The sequence below is a fragment of the Canis lupus genome, chromosome 6 (genome assembly GCF_003254725.2).
Source record: "Canis lupus dingo isolate Sandy chromosome 6, ASM325472v2, whole genome shotgun sequence".
Taxonomy (NCBI): domain Eukaryota; kingdom Metazoa; phylum Chordata; class Mammalia; order Carnivora; family Canidae; genus Canis; species Canis lupus.
In genome coordinates, this window is record NC_064248.1 from 6300035 (window position 1) to 6318146 (window position 18112).

The 18112-nt window shown below is 51.1% G+C and overlaps 1 protein-coding gene and 2 long non-coding RNA genes across 4 annotated transcripts; 1 reads left to right on the forward strand and 2 right to left on the reverse strand.

Moving 5' to 3' along the window:
* Positions 1-777: 777 nt before the first annotated feature.
* On the reverse strand, positions 778-12578 carry LOC112646149 (uncharacterized). The gene is made up of 2 exons (XR_003127497.3): positions 12360-12578; positions 778-1414 (listed from the first exon to the last, which is right to left on the reverse strand). It is a non-coding gene; the product is annotated as an uncharacterized LOC112646149 (long non-coding RNA).
* A 1138-nt stretch (positions 12579-13716) lies between these two features.
* Positions 13717-15272, reverse strand: LOC118355069 (uncharacterized). The gene is made up of 2 exons (XR_004816753.2): positions 14623-15272; positions 13717-14215 (listed from the first exon to the last, which is right to left on the reverse strand). It is a non-coding gene; the product is annotated as an uncharacterized LOC118355069 (long non-coding RNA).
* A 35-nt stretch (positions 15273-15307) lies between these two features.
* ABHD11 (abhydrolase domain containing 11) lies at positions 15308-17892 on the forward strand. Of its 2 annotated transcripts, XM_025425807.3 has the most exons (6): positions 15308-15607; positions 15775-15910; positions 16575-16748; positions 16921-17091; positions 17215-17396; positions 17629-17892. In XM_025425807.3, the coding sequence occupies exons 1-6, from the start codon at positions 15489-15491 to the stop codon at positions 17759-17761; spliced, it is 915 nt and encodes a 304-aa protein (XP_025281592.1). In that variant the 5' UTR covers positions 15308-15488; the 3' UTR covers positions 17762-17892. The 2 variants fall into 2 exon arrangements, with proteins under 2 accessions (XP_025281592.1, XP_048967018.1); XM_049111061.1 differs by lacking the exons at positions 17215-17396; positions 17629-17892 and having other exon boundaries at positions 15412-15607; positions 16925-17077.
* Positions 17893-18112: the final 220 nt, after the last annotated feature.

An 18112-nucleotide genomic window follows, 5' to 3' on the forward strand; every position in this document is an offset into this window, starting at 1 on the left:
TCCTTGTCCTGAGGGCCGACAGGGCCTCCAACCTCCCTGCAGAACACCCCACACACTCAACCCCCCCACCCCCACCCAGGGTTGGCCTTGGCTGGATTCTGCTCTCCCGTTGCCCAGAATGAAGCTTAGAGAGGGCAGAGGTTGGGTAACCGAGAAAGTGGGGTTGGAAAGGGCTCGGTGCGCCCTAGGTGGCCGTCTGGCCTTCTCACTGAGGATTCAGATGTTGAAGGCCCGAGCTGGAGAGCCGGGCATGGCTAACAGCGCGCTCGGTGGACCAAGGCGTGGGGGAGGTGGGAATAGTGTGTCCGGGGCCCTTGTCTCTAGCCTGTGCCACCTGGGTTTGTCCTCGGAGTCCTCCCCGGTGCCGCGGAACAGCGAATCTTCCCTGTGCCTGTGAAAGAGCGCATTCAGTGGGATGATTTCATATTTGGAAGAGAACAAAACGTCCTATTGTGTTCCTAAAACACAGCATCAAGAGTAAAGCTGGGCAGGATCTTCTCCCCTAGAGATGAGAAAGGGCCCTCATTCCCTTCCCTGGACCAGGAGAGACAGAGAGAGAGAGAGGATTCGGGACCCTCTGGCGGCACTCTAGCGCTTGAGTTTAATGAGGCTTGGAAGCACTTGTGTCTGGGAGACAAGCAGGAGGTTTAAGCAGAAGGAAAGGGGGCCTGTACCCCAGTCCAGGGAAAAGTGATCCCTTAAGGCTGGACAGACAGCAAGGTGTGAGAGAGAGTGGGATAAGGCCCAGGGGCCCAGAGGAAGCCAAGTCATGGAGTCTCATGTGCAGAATTACAAACTTTGGACTTTATTCCAGTGTTTTGGGAGTCATGGAAGGAGATACCTGGTCAGATTTATGCTCTAAAATATTGTCTCCAGCACACTCCAGAGGAAGTGGGATTCAAGGAGGGAGATGAAGGTGGGGATACCATCTAAGAGGCTCCGCAGCCATCTCTATTGAGATGGTGCAGCCAGAAACACAGCAGGGGCAGTGGGGCCGGGCATGCAGCTTGACCGGGCCTGTGAGGAAGCAAGGGAGCAGGGCTTGAGAAGTATTTGGATATATGGGGTGAGGGAGAGGGAAAAAATTAGGGTAACTCCAATTTTCTGCCCTAGGTCACTGATTGAATGGCAGTGCCATTTACCAAAACAGGAGACCAGGTTATTGGGGCAAGATGACGTGTTAGGTTTTGGGTTTTTTTGTTTTGTTTTGTTTTTTGTTTTTTTTTTTTGTTTTTTTTTTTTTGTTTTTTTTTTTTTTTGAATGCACAGAGTTTGGCATGCCTGGGGGACCTCCAGGCAGAGACTTCCAGGAAGTGGCAGAACGTATAGAGAGAGCTGGGACTCAGGAGTCGTAAACATGACTGTTATTAGCACACAGGTGGCACCCGAAACCAGGAGAGTAGATGAGGTCAGTCTAGAAACAAAAGAGGAAAAAAAAGGGTTTCAAGAGATGGGCGTTGGTAAGGGTGTCCAAGGTTGTGGAAGTGGTCAGGCCGGACAAGGCCTAAGGAGTAGCCCTGGGATTCAAAGCAGCAAGGTGATCCCTGGTGGCCTGGGCAAGAGGTGTGTGGCAAGCAGAAAAGTAAGTGGAGATGAAAAGTAATATCAGAGCATGTTGACACCATGTGTCCAAGAGCTTTGCTTAAAAAGGGAATCTAGGGACGCCTGGGTGGCTCAGCAGTTGAGCGTCTGCCTTTGGCTCAGGGCATGATCCTGGAGTCCAGGGATGGAGTCCCACATCAGGCTCCCTGCATGGAGCCTGCTTCTCCCTCTGCTTGTGTCTCTGCCTTCTGTGTGTGTGTGTGTGTCTCTCATGAATAAGTAAATAAAAACTTTTAAAAGGGGGGAGGGGAATCTAGGCCAAGTTAGCAAATTGACAGGGAGCGAGAAGGGACAGGTATTTGGGATTGGAGAGATTTGGGATTATTTCGAAATAGTTATTGTATCTCAAACTTCTTTGCCTGCAGCAAAGCTAAAGCAAAAGGTCCCAGGGGTTGCCAGACTTTTCAGTAGAATGCTCCTCCACTCAGCTCCCCCCCAAATTCCTTAGTTAAGAAATACTGACACGTTTTCACCCTTTATGACCCAAAGAAGAGAAAGGAAATTACTATGAATAGTAAGAACATCCCAGCTTTAGGTCATTCTCTGTAAGATTCCAGGAAAGGACGAGGGGTTGGGGTTGGGGCTTTGATTAGCTTTGGGGGAACCACTCTTCTAGCCTGGGGGCAGGGGGAAGAAAAGGGGAGAGTGACCTTGAATCTGAAGAGGAGGAAATGATGAAGCGATCCTAGGGAGACCTGGAGAAAGGGGATGTGGGCTCTGGAAAGGGGGAGGACTCAGAAGGGGTCTCAGTGAGGGGAGGGGGCCCCGTGAGAGGGAGGGGCTCAATGGGGGGCTCAATGGGAAAAGGGTCAGAGAGGGAGCAGATTTGGCAATAGGAAGTGAGAGAAGTTTCTCTGGGCTCATCTGGGATGGAACTGGGCAGGGGAGTACCGAAGAGCTAAAGGGGTTGCATCTGCCCTAAACCTCCACAGTCTCTGGCCAGGGGAATGCCAGGGGAGTGTCCGGTTGGGCCAAGTCAGAAGTGAGGGGCACTGAGTGACTTCTCTGTCCCAGAGAGCCCTGCAGGTAGGAGCAAGATTATTCATTCACCACCAGCTTCCAGAAGGCAGCCTGAGCATAATGTCTCCTGGCCACACTAGGGCAGAGCTGCAGCTGGGGCCTGCGGTCAGCCTGCCCACTGCAGCCCACCCTCCAGGACCACCCCAGCCAGAGGATTTTAGCGGAAAAGGGAGACAGACCCTTGGGTGGGTCAGCCCCTCCCCTGGCTCTCTGGTGTCTCCCCGAATCTGGGCTCCCCTGGGGCCTCCTGGGTATAGTGAGGTATCCTACCCCATCCAATGCTCCCCCAACCACATGTACACACACCCTTGCCTGGCTTCTGGGTCTGTCCTAACTCAACCTGTTTTTATACTTTTTGGAGTTTAGGATCCAAAGAGGGTGGTGGCACTTGAAGCAAACAGACCACCAGCTGAAGAGAGTCTCACAGGAGGGATCCAGGAAGACTTCAGCGGGGGCGGGAGGAGAGACAGGCATTTGGTGTGAAGGAACAGCCCGAACTGGGAGTCTGTGGTTTCTAGATCGTCCCTTTTCCTATGTGACTCTGAGCACTTGTCTTCCCCTTCCGGGTGTCAGTTTCTCCACCATTGCAACAGGGGGGTTGAACCAGATGATCCATCAGGGCCCCCTAACTTGTCTTCTCCATCCCCATGTTTATCCTTATCACCCCCTGCTGAAGAAAATTAGAACCAAACTGACTGGGTGAGCAGGGCAGTTCACTCCTCTGATCCTCTGAGCCTCTGAGCCTCGGCTTCTTCATCTACAAAATGGGTGTGGTAATAGCATGAGGCCATGTTGAGGTTTAGCTGAGCCATCGTCTGAGTTCCTGTGCAGCCTATTCCCACCCCATCACAGCACTATGTGGTTTTGTTTCTCGTCAGACTTCTCCACCAGGAGGTCATCCTCCAAGGTCAGGGGCACTGTCCTGAGCTTCTGTCTGGAGCTCCGGGCATAGGCCAGCACCCCTTTGTGGAAAGAAGGCACACCTGTGTGCTTTCGTGCCTGGCCCCATGCTAGGTACACAACAGGACCTGGCATGCACTAGAACCTCAACTAATGTGAGGTGGTACTGTGAATGTTTTGGTTTCTTCAGCCAGGCAGGAGCCTGGGAACATGAGGGCAATGGCTGGCTGGGTTGTGAGAACATTCTGGGTTTCTTCAAAATCCACAGCCCCGACACCCCTGCCAGGGCCTGGGGCTCTGTCCCACTCCCCCTCCTACTGTTGTGCCTCAGGCTGCCCTGCTCTAGCCACACCTGTTCTAGCTCTTCCTCCTGCTCAGACCAAAAGCCAAGTGCTTTATCAAACAAACACAGCATTTATTGTGGCTCCCTCAAGGTCTGTGGCAGGCCTGGAAGAACAGACAGTACGTTCCTTCTCCCTCCCTACCAGGGCTCCATTAAAGGTCATCTGTGCCAAGACCAGTATGCTCTCCAGAGCAGGTAAAAGAGAGCAAGAGTACTGCTCAGTGCTCACTGAGCGCCCTTGGGCAAGTCACCGGCCACATCGCACTCTCATCTGTTAAAAGAGGTGATACTGTCGCTGCTCTACTTGATCCCCAAGAGAACCCTGCAAGGTGGGCACTGCAAAATGAGACCACCAAGGCTCACAAGTTGATGGGAGTAGGCTGCAGGCCCTGCCATGTCCTGCCAATTACCAGCTCCTCATCTGTCAGCCTGGTCATTTTCAAGAAGTACCCACCTGTCTTCTTCCCCACTTGCTGCCATGAGTCCAACCAGGCCACCATCGTTCAGGAACAGCCTCCAGAGGCTCTCCTGCCTCCAGGCTCCCTCTCCACACCCCAACCTGGCTATGTCCCTCTCCAAGCCACTCACCTCAGCATAGCCAAGTAACTACTTGTGTGACAAAGTCCTGAATCTGACAACATCGGAAAATCCTTCCAGTTCCCTACCCCTGTATGGCTCTTAGGATCCCATCCAGACCCCATGGCATGCCTCAAGAGCTCCTCCAGAGGTAGAGCCATGGTCACCTCCATATTGTCTCCTCTCCTCCCCAGCCCAACTACCTAGGACCAACTCCTCCAGACACCCTTCAATTCTGCATGAACCCTGCCCTCTCTGGGCCCTGGGCCTCACTACAAGCTCCGTCTCTGTTCTTGGCAATTTCCCCACCCTTACCTCACCCCTCCTGGCAAGCTTAGAGGTCATTTTGTGTCTTTGCTGAGGGAAGCTTCCCTGTCAGCCAGCCTGTTCCTACAGAGTGCTGTCCCTCCAGGACTCCATCATGGCATTTGTCTGGACCAGAATCACTTCCCCCTTTTAAACAATCCCACAGCATTTCTTGTCATCTGGTAATAACATAAGCATAATCAGAACAATATGACCGGGGGGCCTGGGTGACTCCGTTGGTTAAGCATCCAACTCTTGATCTCAGCTCAGGTCTTGATCTCAGGATCATGAGTTTAAGCCCGTGTGGCATGGATCATACTTCAAACAAACAAATAAACAAACCACCAATATGAATAAATGTTTCAGAACTACACTCTCAACAAAGTACATCTAAAAACAAAAACAAACAAAAAAACCCCTGCATTATCTTCTTAACAATTTCTCACTTCATTGACCATTTCAACTGAAAGACACTTTGGAACAGAGTAATATGCTCTCCCTTTAGCATGATTCAACCCACTTGTTTTCTTGACTTTGTTTTAGAATGAATCTCTTCTGCATCAGCTAACATGAGGTGCAGAGACTCATCAAAACCAATGATACAGCCCTCTACACACATGTTCACTTGCTCATAAAGCCACAGCTAAATCTGAAGGATCTAAAGATGAGTTACACCATCGCCTTCTGCATTTTGGCAGTGGCCACAACATACCATGGTGGAAGTTCACGAAGACCACACTAACCTGCATGCTGCCTCCCAGAATTACTTCTTCATTTTGTCTTTCCCCTGCCCTAAAACATTAGCTCTGCTGGGAAGGCACCCTAAGCACATGTTCACCTTTGAATGCCCCAAGCTTAACCTAATGCCAGCATGGCACTGATGCTCAGTAAATGAGAGACAAGGTTCATATCCAGGGTGCCAAAAGAACAAAGTTGAAGGACCCACACATGTAGATTTGAAACCATATCACAAGGCTATAGTAATCGAAACAGTATGGTACTGGCATAAAGACAAACAGAACAATGAAACAGAATCAGAGAACCCATAAATAAACGGTCACATATGTGGTCAAATGATTTCCACAAAGGTGCCAAGAACACTTAATAGAGAAAGAACACTCTTTTCCATAAATGGTGCTAAGAAAACTGGATATCTTCATGCAGAAGATGAAGGTAGACCTTTATATAATACTACACAGAAATTAACTCAAAATAGATCAAAGGCCTACACATAAGAACTAAGCCTACTTGGGGCTCCTGGGTGACTTAGTCAGTTAAGCACCTGGATTCAGCTCAGGTCATGATCCTAAGATCCTGGGATGGAGCCACACATCAGGCTCCCTGCTTAGTAGGGAGTCTCCTTCTCCCTCTCCCTCTGCCTCTCCCCCCACCCTGCTTGCTCTCTCGCTCGCTCGCTCTCTCTCTCTCAAATAAATAAAATCTTTAAAAAACAAAAAACAAAAAAACAAGACTCTCGGGATGCCTGGGTGGCTCAGCGGTTGAGCGTCTGCCTTTGGCTCAGGGCCTGATCCCTGATTCCCGTGATAGAGTCCCTCATTGGGCTCCTTGCATGGAGCCTACTTCTCCTCCCTCAGCCTATGTCTCTGCCTCTCTTTCTGTGTCTCTCATGAATAAATAAATAAAATCTTAAAAAAAAAAAAGCTAAGCCTATAAAACTCTTGAAGAAAACACACTGCAAAAGCTTTACAACATTGGACTTGGCACCAATATCTTGGCGGTAACACCAAATGCACAGGAACAAAAGAAAAAAAATAGCAAATTAGACCGGATGAAAATTTAAAACTTTGTGCATCAGAGGATACTATCAACAGAATGAGAAAATAACACACACAATGGAAGAAAATATTTGCAAATCATATCAGCTGCTAAGGGATAAATATCCAAAGTATATAGAGAACTCCTAAAATTCAACACCTACAAAAAGAATCAATTCAAAAACAGGCAAAAGATGTGGACAGACATTTTTCCAAAGAAGATCTATGAATGGCCAACAAGCATATATGAAAAGATGCTCAACAGTACTAATAATTAGGGAAATGAATATCAAAATCACAATGAGATACCATTTCACTCCCATTAAGATGGCTAATATGGGGCACCTGGGTGGCTCAGTAGGTTAAGCATCTGACTCTTGATCTCAGCTCAGATCTTGATCTCAGGGTCATGAATGAGATCAAGCGCTGTTGGACTCCACACTGGGTATAGAGCTTACTTAAAAAAAAAAAAAAAAAAGGCTACTATAGAAAGAGAGAAAGGAAGGAAGAATAAAAACTGTTGTTGAAGATGTGGAGAAATTAGGACCCTTGTGCACTGTTGGAAAGGTAAATTGGTAGAGCTGCTGTGGAAAGCAATATTGTGGCTCCTCAAAAAAATAAAAGCTAAGGAAATAATATAAATTAAAATTTTAAATTAAAAATAGAACTACCATGTGATCAAACAATTCTACTTCTGGGTATTTACTGAAAAGAATTAAAAGCGGGGCCTCAAAGACATGTTTGCATACCCTTGTTCATAGCACTATTCACAATAGCCAAGGAGTAGAAGCAATGCAAATGTCCATGTAGGGGTAAATGGATAGCAAAACGTGGCCTATCCATGCGATGGAATGTGATTCAGTCTTAAAAAGGAAAGAAATTCTGACACCTACTGCAACATGGATGAACCTTGAGGACATTATGCTCAGTCAATAAACCAGTCACAAAAAGGCAAGATGTAGCTTTTCCTATTGCGTAAGTCAATTTGACTTGGGTTTTGTTTTTTTTTTAATTTTTATTTATTTATGATAGGCACACAGTGAGAGAGGGAGAGAGGCAGAGACACAGGCAGAGGGAGAAGCAGGCTCCATGCACGGGGAGCCTGACGTGGGATTCGATTCCAGGTCTCCAGGATTGCGCCCTGGGCCAAAGGCAGGCGCCAAACCGCTGCGCCACCCAGGGATCCCCAACTTGGGGTTTCCAGCCAAAGATGTCCTAACCAGTACAACTGGGCTGCCATAAAAAAAAAAAAAAAAAAAAAAAAAAAAAATCAAGTACAATGTCTCTTGTGAGGTAATCTTGCAGAAAAATAAACAAATAAATAAAATATGAATCTCATCAACCTTCTATATCCACTATCAATTTACAGGGCTTGCTAAAGAGGAGCACAGTACCACAGAGGTCAGCAAAACAGCAACTGGGCTCTTCAATAACAAAAAAGACTTTTTTTCAAGGAAAAAATTGAGATGGAGGGGAACCTATATATCAAAAGTGACTTAAAGATATATCAGGCAATCACAATTGTGGCCCTTCATCGATTTCTGATTCAAACTCTTAAAGTTGATGGCATGTATGAGAAATTCAACATTGGAACACTGAGTAGATAATTGATAATCTTAAGGAATTATGACTTCTTAAAGTATGTAAATGGTATGGTGGTTTATGTTTAAAAACAAATGAAAAAAGCCCTTAGCTTCCAGAGAAACATACTGAAATATTCACAGATTTAATGGTATGAGCGTGAGATTTAGTTCAAAATCATGTGCACGGGACGCCTGGGTGGCTCAGCAGTTGAGCATCTGCCTTTGGCCCAGGGCGTGATCCGGGAATCCAAGATCGAGTCCCACATCGGGCTCCCTGCGAGTAGCCTGCTTCTCCCCTCAGCCTGTGTCTCTGCTTTTCTCTCCCTGTGTCTCTCATGAATAAATAAATAAAAGCTTTTAAAAAAATCATGTGCAGGTGGGAGAACACATACATGGGCTATAGATGAAACAAAATTGATCTTGAGTTGATCGTGGTTGAAAATGGCTGATAGGCACAGGGGGATCCACTTTATCCCCCTTCACATATGTTTAAAAATTTTCACAAAAAAAAGTAAAAAAAAAAAAAAAAAGGTAGATCTGCATTGACAAAAATATCCCTCAGAAATACCTTCTTTCTCTTGCAAAAAAAAAAGAAAAAGTTTTCTTGACTTCACATCTCTAAACAAAGGCCACCTCATTTCTCTGCTAACTCCTGATTTTGCTTCCTCCTCCCCTCCCACATGCCAATCAGCCTCTCCTGTCTGCTCCTGCCCCCACTCTGTCACCACTCCAAGCCGCTCCTGGCAAGGTCCCCAGTGGACTCCAGGTTGCCATGGCCAACGGTCACTTTTCTCTCTGGAGCTTACTCTCAGCAACTTTTGACATAGGTGATTGCTCCCTCCTCCTCAGAAAACCTCAGTCCCCTGCCCTTTGTGACACCTCCCTCCCCAAGCCTTCCTCCTCCCACTATTCTTTCTTCCTGGGCCCCCTTCTCTTCTGTGATGTGCTTTCCACCCTTTGACAGTCTCACCCATTCCCAGGGTTTTACCACCCTCCCGCTGCCCGACCTGTCCTCCACGCTCCCCACGCAGGCATCCTGCTGCCTTCTCAGTGGAGGTGGTGGAGCACGGTGGTTTAACAACAGCGTGGCCCCCAGAGCCCACCACTTGGGATTGGATCCTGGCCCGATCCTGGCCTCGCAGCATCCAAGCTTTGTGATGCTGGGCAGTTAATTAGCCTCTCTGTGGCTCAATGCTCTTAGCTCTAAAGAGGATCAATAAATAATACAGCGCTTATGAGGATGAAATCTGTCCATAGACATAAAGCACTTAGAACAGTGTTTGGCACATGTTAAGCACTCAATAAACGTTGACTATTATGATATCTCATGGGCCTCTCGAACTTAACACACATCAGGTACAACTCTAGATTGTCCCTCCCTACTAGTGCCTTTTGGGGAGGGGGGTGGATTTCCTCACCAGCCTTGCCCAGCTCAGTAAATTGCACAATTACCCATGTGGTGTGTCCAGAAACCTGGGACTTGCCTTCAACTCCTTCCTTTCTCTCACTATCTTCCTTTCTACCCATCATCCAATTCTTCATCAAATCCTGCTGATTGTAACTCCAAAACATATCTCATAACTACCTTTCTCTACCTCCAGACAGTCCTATAAAAATGCATGTCTCTCCCTCCTTAAACCCTTCCCTAGCTCTCATTTTGCTTAGAATAAAGACCAAAACAAGACTGATCTTGAGTTGATCATTGTTGAAGCTGAGTGATAGGTATAGAGGGGTCCCATTTTATCCACCTGCCTGGACTAACACCAGCCTACCTCTTGCCTTTCTCCCCTTGCTTCCTCTGTGCACCTCAGGGCCTTTGCATATACTATTACCTCTGCCTAGAACACTTTCTCCCAGTGTTTATATGACTGCCTCCTTTTTATCCTTCAGATGTCACCTTACCTGAAGCCTTTCCTACCACCCTACTTAATATCTCCCAACCTAATGACTAGCAAACACAGCATTCTTCTCGCAGAACTTTCATATTTGTTTGTTTACAGACTGTCTCCCCCACTGGAGAATAGAAAAGCAGAGGACTTGGGGTTTGGGTTTTTTGTGTTGCTTGAGGAACAGGGCCACATAATTGCCCTATCCCTAGCTTTAAAGTTCATACTTGGCAAAAAAAAATAAATAAAATAAAATAAAATAAAATAAAATAAAATAAAATAAAATAAAATAATAAAATAAAATAAAATAAAATAAAATAAAATAAAATAAAATAAAATAAAATTCATACTTGGCATTAAAAACAAAATTCAGGGAGCCTGGGTGGCTCAGTAGGTTAAGCATCTGACTCTTGATTTTGGCTCAGGTCATGATCTTGGGGTCGTGGGATCGAGCCCCACGTTGGGCTCTGTGCTCACACCTGCTCACATTCTCTCTCTCTCTAAATAAATAAGTAAAATCCTTTAAAAAAATCATACTTGGCATTAGCACGTGCTCGGTAAATATTTGTTAAATGAATTATTGGACTATTGATTTAAAAAGAGTTGGTTGTGGACAGATGTGCAGGGCATTATCACAATTATGAAAGTCAGTCTATGAACTTAGACACACAATGCCATGATTTCTGTGATGCTCTGTTCTGCCCGGGCAGTTGAAGACAAGTTGAACTTCAGTCCTCCTGAGTTCAGGCCACAATTCTAGGATATTCAGCACAGCCAAATTTGCTGGGGATGGGGGGGGTGGTAGTGGCTGAAAGAGGGGCAGGTTGGACAGTATCCAGCCCTCAGGCAACAGCGATCACTGCTAAGACACTGTCATCTTGGTTCAATAGCGCCTTCAGTCCTATGCCTCATACTGTGTCTGCTTTGAGCTTGGAACCAGGGGAAATGCTGCAATCTGCCTGCCTCCCATCCTGCCTGACTTTAGATCCATGAGCTGTTTCTTCTCTGGGGAGCCTGCCCAGAAGCAGATGGCAGACTTCCCCCTCTCCCATTCTGGGCCAAGCTCCTGTCTCGGCAGAGGAATTCCCTTCCCCTAAGGGCTTCAGCTTTTGAAACACACAAACCAGCTTTTCTACTCTTGGGTCAGCCATTATGCATCCCCAGAGGCAATGAGCACAGAAAAGTAGGAAAATGTAGGAAGGAATCAACTAGATTAACATAGAAATACATTATATGCTTGGGAAAGATCAGGGTGACCACCATGTGGAGAGGTGACTAGAAAGGCCAAAATGGACAAGTCCACTGAAGAGTCGGCTACCCCGAAGAGGGATGGGGTTGTGAATTTGGTTGGGAGAGGATGGATATCAGAGTTATTTGGAAGATAAAAATCCATAAGAACTAGGTGAGGGATTGGGTAGGGGAGAGGGAGGTAAGGAAGGCACATCTAGAACAACTCCTAGGATTCTGCCTTGGGAGAGGGGATGCCTCTGCCATTGCGCGTGGTGTTCCCACTTCTGAAACACCTTTCCTCCTCTGCTGTAAGCCCTTTGCCGCCCCGCTCCTCCTCATCCTCTCAGCCTCCATTCAAGCATCACTTCTGTGCAGCTGCCCTATCCGATCCCAGGGCCAGCTGGATTCCTCCTTTTTATGTCCACCTTCCTTTGCATATTTACTGGGTGTGCGATTACACGTCCATTAGTATTCTCTCCACCAGACTGTCAGGTCTGTGAGCAGATCTGGGCTCATCCTTGCATCCCTATTGCCTAGCATATAGTAGGTACTCAATAAATAAAGGCTGCAAAATGCAGTCAGGGTAGGGAACTGGAATATGCCCTGCAGGCTGGTGTTTTTTTCAGGAGAATGGAGGTTGCTGGGTTTCAAAATACATAGACTCCCTCCGCAGCTCGACCCCTCACCCCACTATTCTACGAATCTGTGCTTGTGAGGAGGCTTTAACCAGGGGTACAGTGTACATATGGTTCTGGAGGTAGGAAAAAAGTTGACAGGGTTGCAGCTAGCAGGACCTGTGGGCCTTTCTGGAGCAGAGGAGTGAGTGGAGGGAAGCAGGACATGAAGGTGTGTGGCCAGGGAAGCTTAGAGGGGAGGGGTTATGAGGAAGCTGGAGGTGGCAGAGAGGGGCCCCACAGGTGCTCTGGACACCGGAGCTACAGGATGACCCTGTGCACTCCCTGCTTTCTATCCATGACCCCGGGAGCCTCCCCACATGCTTTGCAGAAAAAAAAAAAAAAAAAAAAAAAACCTCCACACAGTCCGCTACTGGAAGTGCTCGGTGAGTCTGGGGGAGACACGGGGATTACCATGCCCCTGTGGGAAAGGCTGCAGTAGGGATTAGACAAAGATAATGTACGTGGAATTCACCGCAGCTTCAAAGACGCAGGATCGAAATCTGAGAAGACCGAGCGGCCAGCGCAGGTCGAGGCTGGGCAGGGAACCACCCAGGGGCCCCCCTCGGGACACGAGCAGGGGTCTCCTGGGAGCCCCGCCCCCGCACGACTGACATCTCGGCCCCGCCCGGCCAGCAGGCAGGAATTTGCCCTGCTGACCTCCCCTGGCACACTCCTGTCACCATGGCGACCAACCTGGAAACAAGCGGCCCGATTGTCCCTGCTCAGCGGGGCAGGTGAAACCCTGGCCACGTGACCGATACTGGGCCAGGTGCGGTGACGGGACGCTCGCCGCCTCCCTGCCTTAACCCCTAACGCGCCGCCGCCCCCGGGGCACAGTGTCCCCGTCGCCGCGGGCCACACCCCTTCGGGTCCCGGGTTCCCAGCCAGATGGGCGGTGGCTACCGGGAGCACTGCGCTAGGAGTCACATTCCCGGGAAGGAATTCGGGTTGGGCCGCGCACGTGTTGAGTGATTGGAGCTGGGTTATTCCCCTCTCGCGTCTCCATTTTCTCAGCAGTAAAATGAGGATAACACCCTCCCACTTCACAGGGACTTGGGGACTGCTGGGAACAGGGATGCTGGGAACAGACTCCCTGCACCCCTTTTCTCCCCCCCGCATGATCTCCGGATATCAGGGGCTCCAGAAGGCCTCCCCTACCACACCCCCCTCCAAGAGGGAGACCCCCACCAACCAACCAGTTAGGAGTTGGCCAGTTCCTAACAAGCTGGGAAAGGGTGGGCAGCCCGCAAGTTGACCCCTACCCAACAGCCATCACCAGAGTCCTTCCCAGGTGGCAATCACCCCTCTGGGGCCACACCAATTGCTTCGGAGTATGCAAGGGGAAACCTCAAGCCAACTGGTTTTTCTGCTTGCTGCCAGGCCTTAGCCAGCCACGTGACGGGGCTTGGGCCCAGGTCTCAGGAATGTCTCCAGACTGCTTCTGCCACAGACCCAGGGCTCTGAGCAATGATCCAGGGTCAGTGGGCCAGGCTCAGTTTCCCCAGCTAGACAGTAGGCCCGGGTGGTGGTGGGGGATGGTTTGAATCCAGATTTGAAATGCTACCTTTCTGAATCACCAATGTTATGTCAACCCCATGCCCCTTCATCAGCCAATTCTAGAAAAACACCCTGCTTAATGTTTCCTCTGAGGCCCCCTCCCATGCATTGGACCAGCCCCCATCCAGGGCTCAGATGTCCTCATTACTCCCCTAATGACTATGCTGGCAACAAATCATTACACCACCTGGTGTGCTTAGCTTCCCCAGCGACCTCAAAGGCCTCCTTGCCTTAAAACAAAACAACTGCCAGTCCCCAGGCTGACGCAAGATGGGGGCGCTTTATTGGGCAAGGTATTTATTACACACCTTGGAGCTCAGACGCATCCTACTGATTGACTTCATCAAGCCTGCCCTAACTAAAGAGGGAGAGGCATGGCTGGTCTGGATCTCATCTCCTGGAAGGGGCACTGACCCAGGCATCAGATGAACCTTCACCTATGCCTCAGAGAGTGCCCTGAATCTCCTCATGATCATTCAGTAAAATGATTACTATTGCACTTTGCACCAGATAAACAAAACATGGCTCCCGTCCTCCAGGAGCTCCCAGAGTACGGTGGACCTGGAGAAGGCGATTTCTATGATACTGGACAGTAGATTCTCACAAATGTTTTGAGAACATAGGGTAGGAGAGATTGGTTTCAACTGGGGAAATCTAGGAAGGCTTTTGAGGTGGTGGCAGTTATCCTGGACCTTTACAGTTGTATAGGAGTTGGGCCACTGGCTATCTGGAAGGCAGCCACAGCATCCCAGCAGGAGTCCTGGGGGTAAAGACCAAAACCGAGGTGTGCAAATACAGGCAAATGTAGTTCTCTGGTTGGGGAATAAGGAAATAAGAAGCATGGGTGGAAAGCAGGCAGAATCAGACCAGGGTGGGTCCAGGATGCAACTCTCAAGTTTAAGGAGGGGGAATCTCTTAAAATTTCTGAACAGAATGCCGTAAAGGAGCAACTATTCTTCGTAGCCGCTGACGGGTGGACTGCAGTGGAAGCCAGAAGACACCTGAGACAAGACAATGCCACCACTGCCACCAATGCAGACTGGGGACAGAAGATGGCAGCCGGTCAGGCTTCCAAACGGTCGTTATTTCTCTGCAGGAGGTGCTGAGTTCCGAGGGTGGGAGGATCCTACTGGTAAAGAGGGGTGCTGGTAAAAAGGGTGAGCACACCTGACTCATTTCAGCTCAAAGCAGCAAATACCTTCCAGTACAAACACCTGGTCTCCCGCCAATCTCATCAAGAATGGCAGACGGGGGGCGGGGGGGCGATCAGACAGCGATGCTGGTTCTGCCTCCTGTACAAGCCACTGGCCTCAGTTTCCCCATCTGGAAAGGGCGGGCAGGGATGGAGGTTGGAGATGAGCTCTCTAGAGTCCCTCCTTCTCTTTCTAGAGTCGAAGACTTCAAGACGGGTAAGAGGTGCACCCCTGGCCTGCCTGGGCCCCCGGCTGTGGAGCACGGCGCCTCCAGGCTGGCGCCCCGACGACGGGAGCCACTGCTGGCGCCTCTCCGCGCCGGCCCTCGGCCCTCGGCACTGAAAGTGTGGCACCCACCCAAGGCGGTGCATGAGAGCAGAGGCGCTGGCCAAGGCAGGACCTCCTCGGCTTGCCAAGGACGTGCCCCGCGGCCGCCCAGAGCTCGCGCCCCAAACCCAGGGCGTTACGAGCGGCGAGGGCCGGTCTCCCACGCCCCGGGACCCGGACTCGCCGAGAGGATCCGGCGCCGGAAGGGGCCGGGCACAGCTTCGCGAGGGGCGTGGCCAGGACTTTCGGTGGCCCCGCCCAGGGCGTGGCCAGAGGCGGCTTTCCCGCCTGCCGGATTACGCAATGACGCAAGGGGCGGAGCTCGGAGAACAGACTGTACTCTGGGATTACGTAAGGAAACGAAAGCGGGAGCGGGGAATTCGCGGTAGTGGGCGGGGCAGAGGGAGGAGCTGCAGCCGGAACCGGGCGGGGCTCCGAGAGAAGGCGGGAGGCGGGGCGAGGGGGCTGGACTAGGCGCGCGCCGGTAGCTAGCGCAGGTAGCTAGCGCCCGACATGCTCCGCTGGGCCCGCGCTTGGAGGCTCCCCGTCAGGGCGCTCGGCCCATGCAACCTCAGCTTCTCCGGGGTGCCCGTCGCACACAGCAGCAGCGGCCGAAGCGGCGCCGAGCCGAGGTCAGTCAAGGGCGCCATGTGGGAGACCGTCCATCGCTCCTCCCCGTTCAGTCCGGCCGGGATGGCCCCGCCTCCTCCGCTTGCGCCCGCCCCCGCCCAGGTCGCGCCCCTAAGCCCGGTCCCCAGCCCGCTCGGACCCCCTCCTCCATCCTTGCTCCTCTCGCCAGGTCGGTGCTGCTTTCCTACAAGCTTCTGGACGGAGAGGCGGCTCGCCCGGCCCTCGTGTTTCTGCACGGGCTCTTCGGCTCCAAAACCAACTTCAACTCCATCGCCAAGGCCCTGGCCCAGCAGACCGGCCGGAGAGTGAGCTTCCGGGAGAGGCGGGGTCCCGCAGGAGGTGGGGCCTGGCTGGGCGGGAAGAGGGGGAGGCCGAGGCGGGGCCCGCTTCTCTGCCCTTCCTGCAGGCCACCTGCCCAGGAGTACCGGCGCACCGGTACTGACTGACTCTGGGTGGACTTCATTCATTCTCTCAGGCTTGCATCTATCCTGTCCTTCATTCGTGTTATAGACCTCCACGTGTGTGCTCCACGCTGAGCTTAGATGTCCTCATCATAAGGCTCAGCCGTCCAATGCCTAAACGCCAATAGCTTTTCGGTTAAGGGGGCCAGCCCCTGTTCGTTCACCCGGGATGACAGGGGGCTTACCACCTTTTACAGTAGTCCATCCTTCTGTGCTCCAACTGTTGGAAATTCTTGGCACCTGCTTACTCTGGGTGTTCACTCAACCAGGCCAAACCTTTAGAGACAGGGCCACACTCCTTGGGCCTTCTCTAGCTGAGTGACTCCATGTTCTTTATTTGGTCTCCTAGGTCTGAGAACTGGGCCCCCTCACCATTGGGTCTCTTCTTCCGCTTCAGGATCTTTCTCCAGGCTCTCTACTCCCCTCAGCCTGCGCAAATGTCATGCCTTAGGCTGTCTGTGCCCTGAATGTGGGTGCCAGCTCTGCCCACCCTCACTGCACTCTGCAGGTGCTTACAGTGGATGCTCGGAACCATGGTGACAGCCCCCACAGCCCAGAAATGAGCTACGAGGCCATGAGCCAGGACCTGCAGGACCTCCTGCCCCAGCTGGGCCTAGTGCCCTGCGTCCTCATTGGCCACAGCATGGGAGGCAAGACAGCCATGCTGCTGGCACTCCAGAGGGTAAGCTGTCCCTATACGGGTTTTCCTCCCACCCAGCGTATACCCTGAGTGCCCAACAGGCAACCTGGGACTCGGTTGAGCCTCTGATGGCCAAATTCAAGATCTGGGAACTATGCATGAGACCCAGTGTGCCTGCCCTAAGGCCAGTCCTAAGTCTGGTTCTCCCACCCAGCCAGAGTTGGTGGAACGCCTGATTGCCGTGGACATCAGCCCAGTGGAGACCACATCCAGCTCGGACTTCCCATCCTACATGGCAGCCATGAGGGCCGTAGACATCCCAGATGAGGTGTCCCGCTCCTCTGCCCGAAAACTGGCCGATGAGCAGCTCAGCACTGTTATCCAAGTAACACACCCAGGCCCTGGGTTCTGCCGTGGGCTGGGACCTGTCAGGGGAAGAGTGATGGCCCCAGACCTCATATAGAGACTCCCCTCCCCCAATGGCTGGACACCCCCCTCCCCCCAACAGGACATGGCTGAGCGTCAGTTCCTGCTCACCAACCTGGTGGAGGTGGATGGGCGCTTCGTGTGGAGGGTGAACTTGGAGGCACTGGCTCAACATGTGGACAAGATCTTGGCTTTCCCACCACGACAAGAATCTTACCTTGGACCAACCCTCTTCCTCCTGGGTGGAAACTCTCAATATGTGCAGTAAGCCAGTTTTACTGGTGGTGGCAGGAGGGGCATGCCTTACTTACCCAGGCCCCAGCCTGGGGCTCCTGCTTGGGGAGGGCTTGCATGCAGGCAGGCAGTGCCTGAGAGTTCAAAACACCACTGGGCATGTGGGCTTATGTAGCTCTCTTTTCCCTGCTCTCTTCTACTTCTCTCTTTCCCCATCTTCCCACTTTGACCCCTTCTGGGTGGCCTTCTCTTCGATGGACAGCCCCAGCCACCATGCCGAGATTAGGCGGCTCTTCCCTCAAGCCCAGATGCAGACTGTGCCCAATGCTGGCCACTGGATCCATGCTGACTGCCCACAGGACTTTGTGGCTGCCATCCGAGGCTTCCTGGCATAGGAATTGCTGGCAAGAAGAGGAAACTCCAGGTTTCCGGGCCCTGCAGCCTGCTCCGTGTTTCTGCACAAAAGGACTCAGGCAGGCACTGAGAGAGCGTGAGGATACAGAGGTGTTTAGATCTCAAGCTTTTATTTTTTTTTTTTTATTTTTTTTTATTTTTTAAATTTTTTTTTTTAATTTTTTATTTATTTATGATAGGCACACAGTGAGAGAGAGAGAGAGAGGCAGAGACACAGGCAGAGGGAGAAGCAGGCTCCATGCACCGGAAGCCCGACGTGGGATTCGATCCCGGGCCTCCAGGATCGCGCCCTGGGCCAAAGGCAGGCGCCAAACCGCTGCGCCACCCAGGGA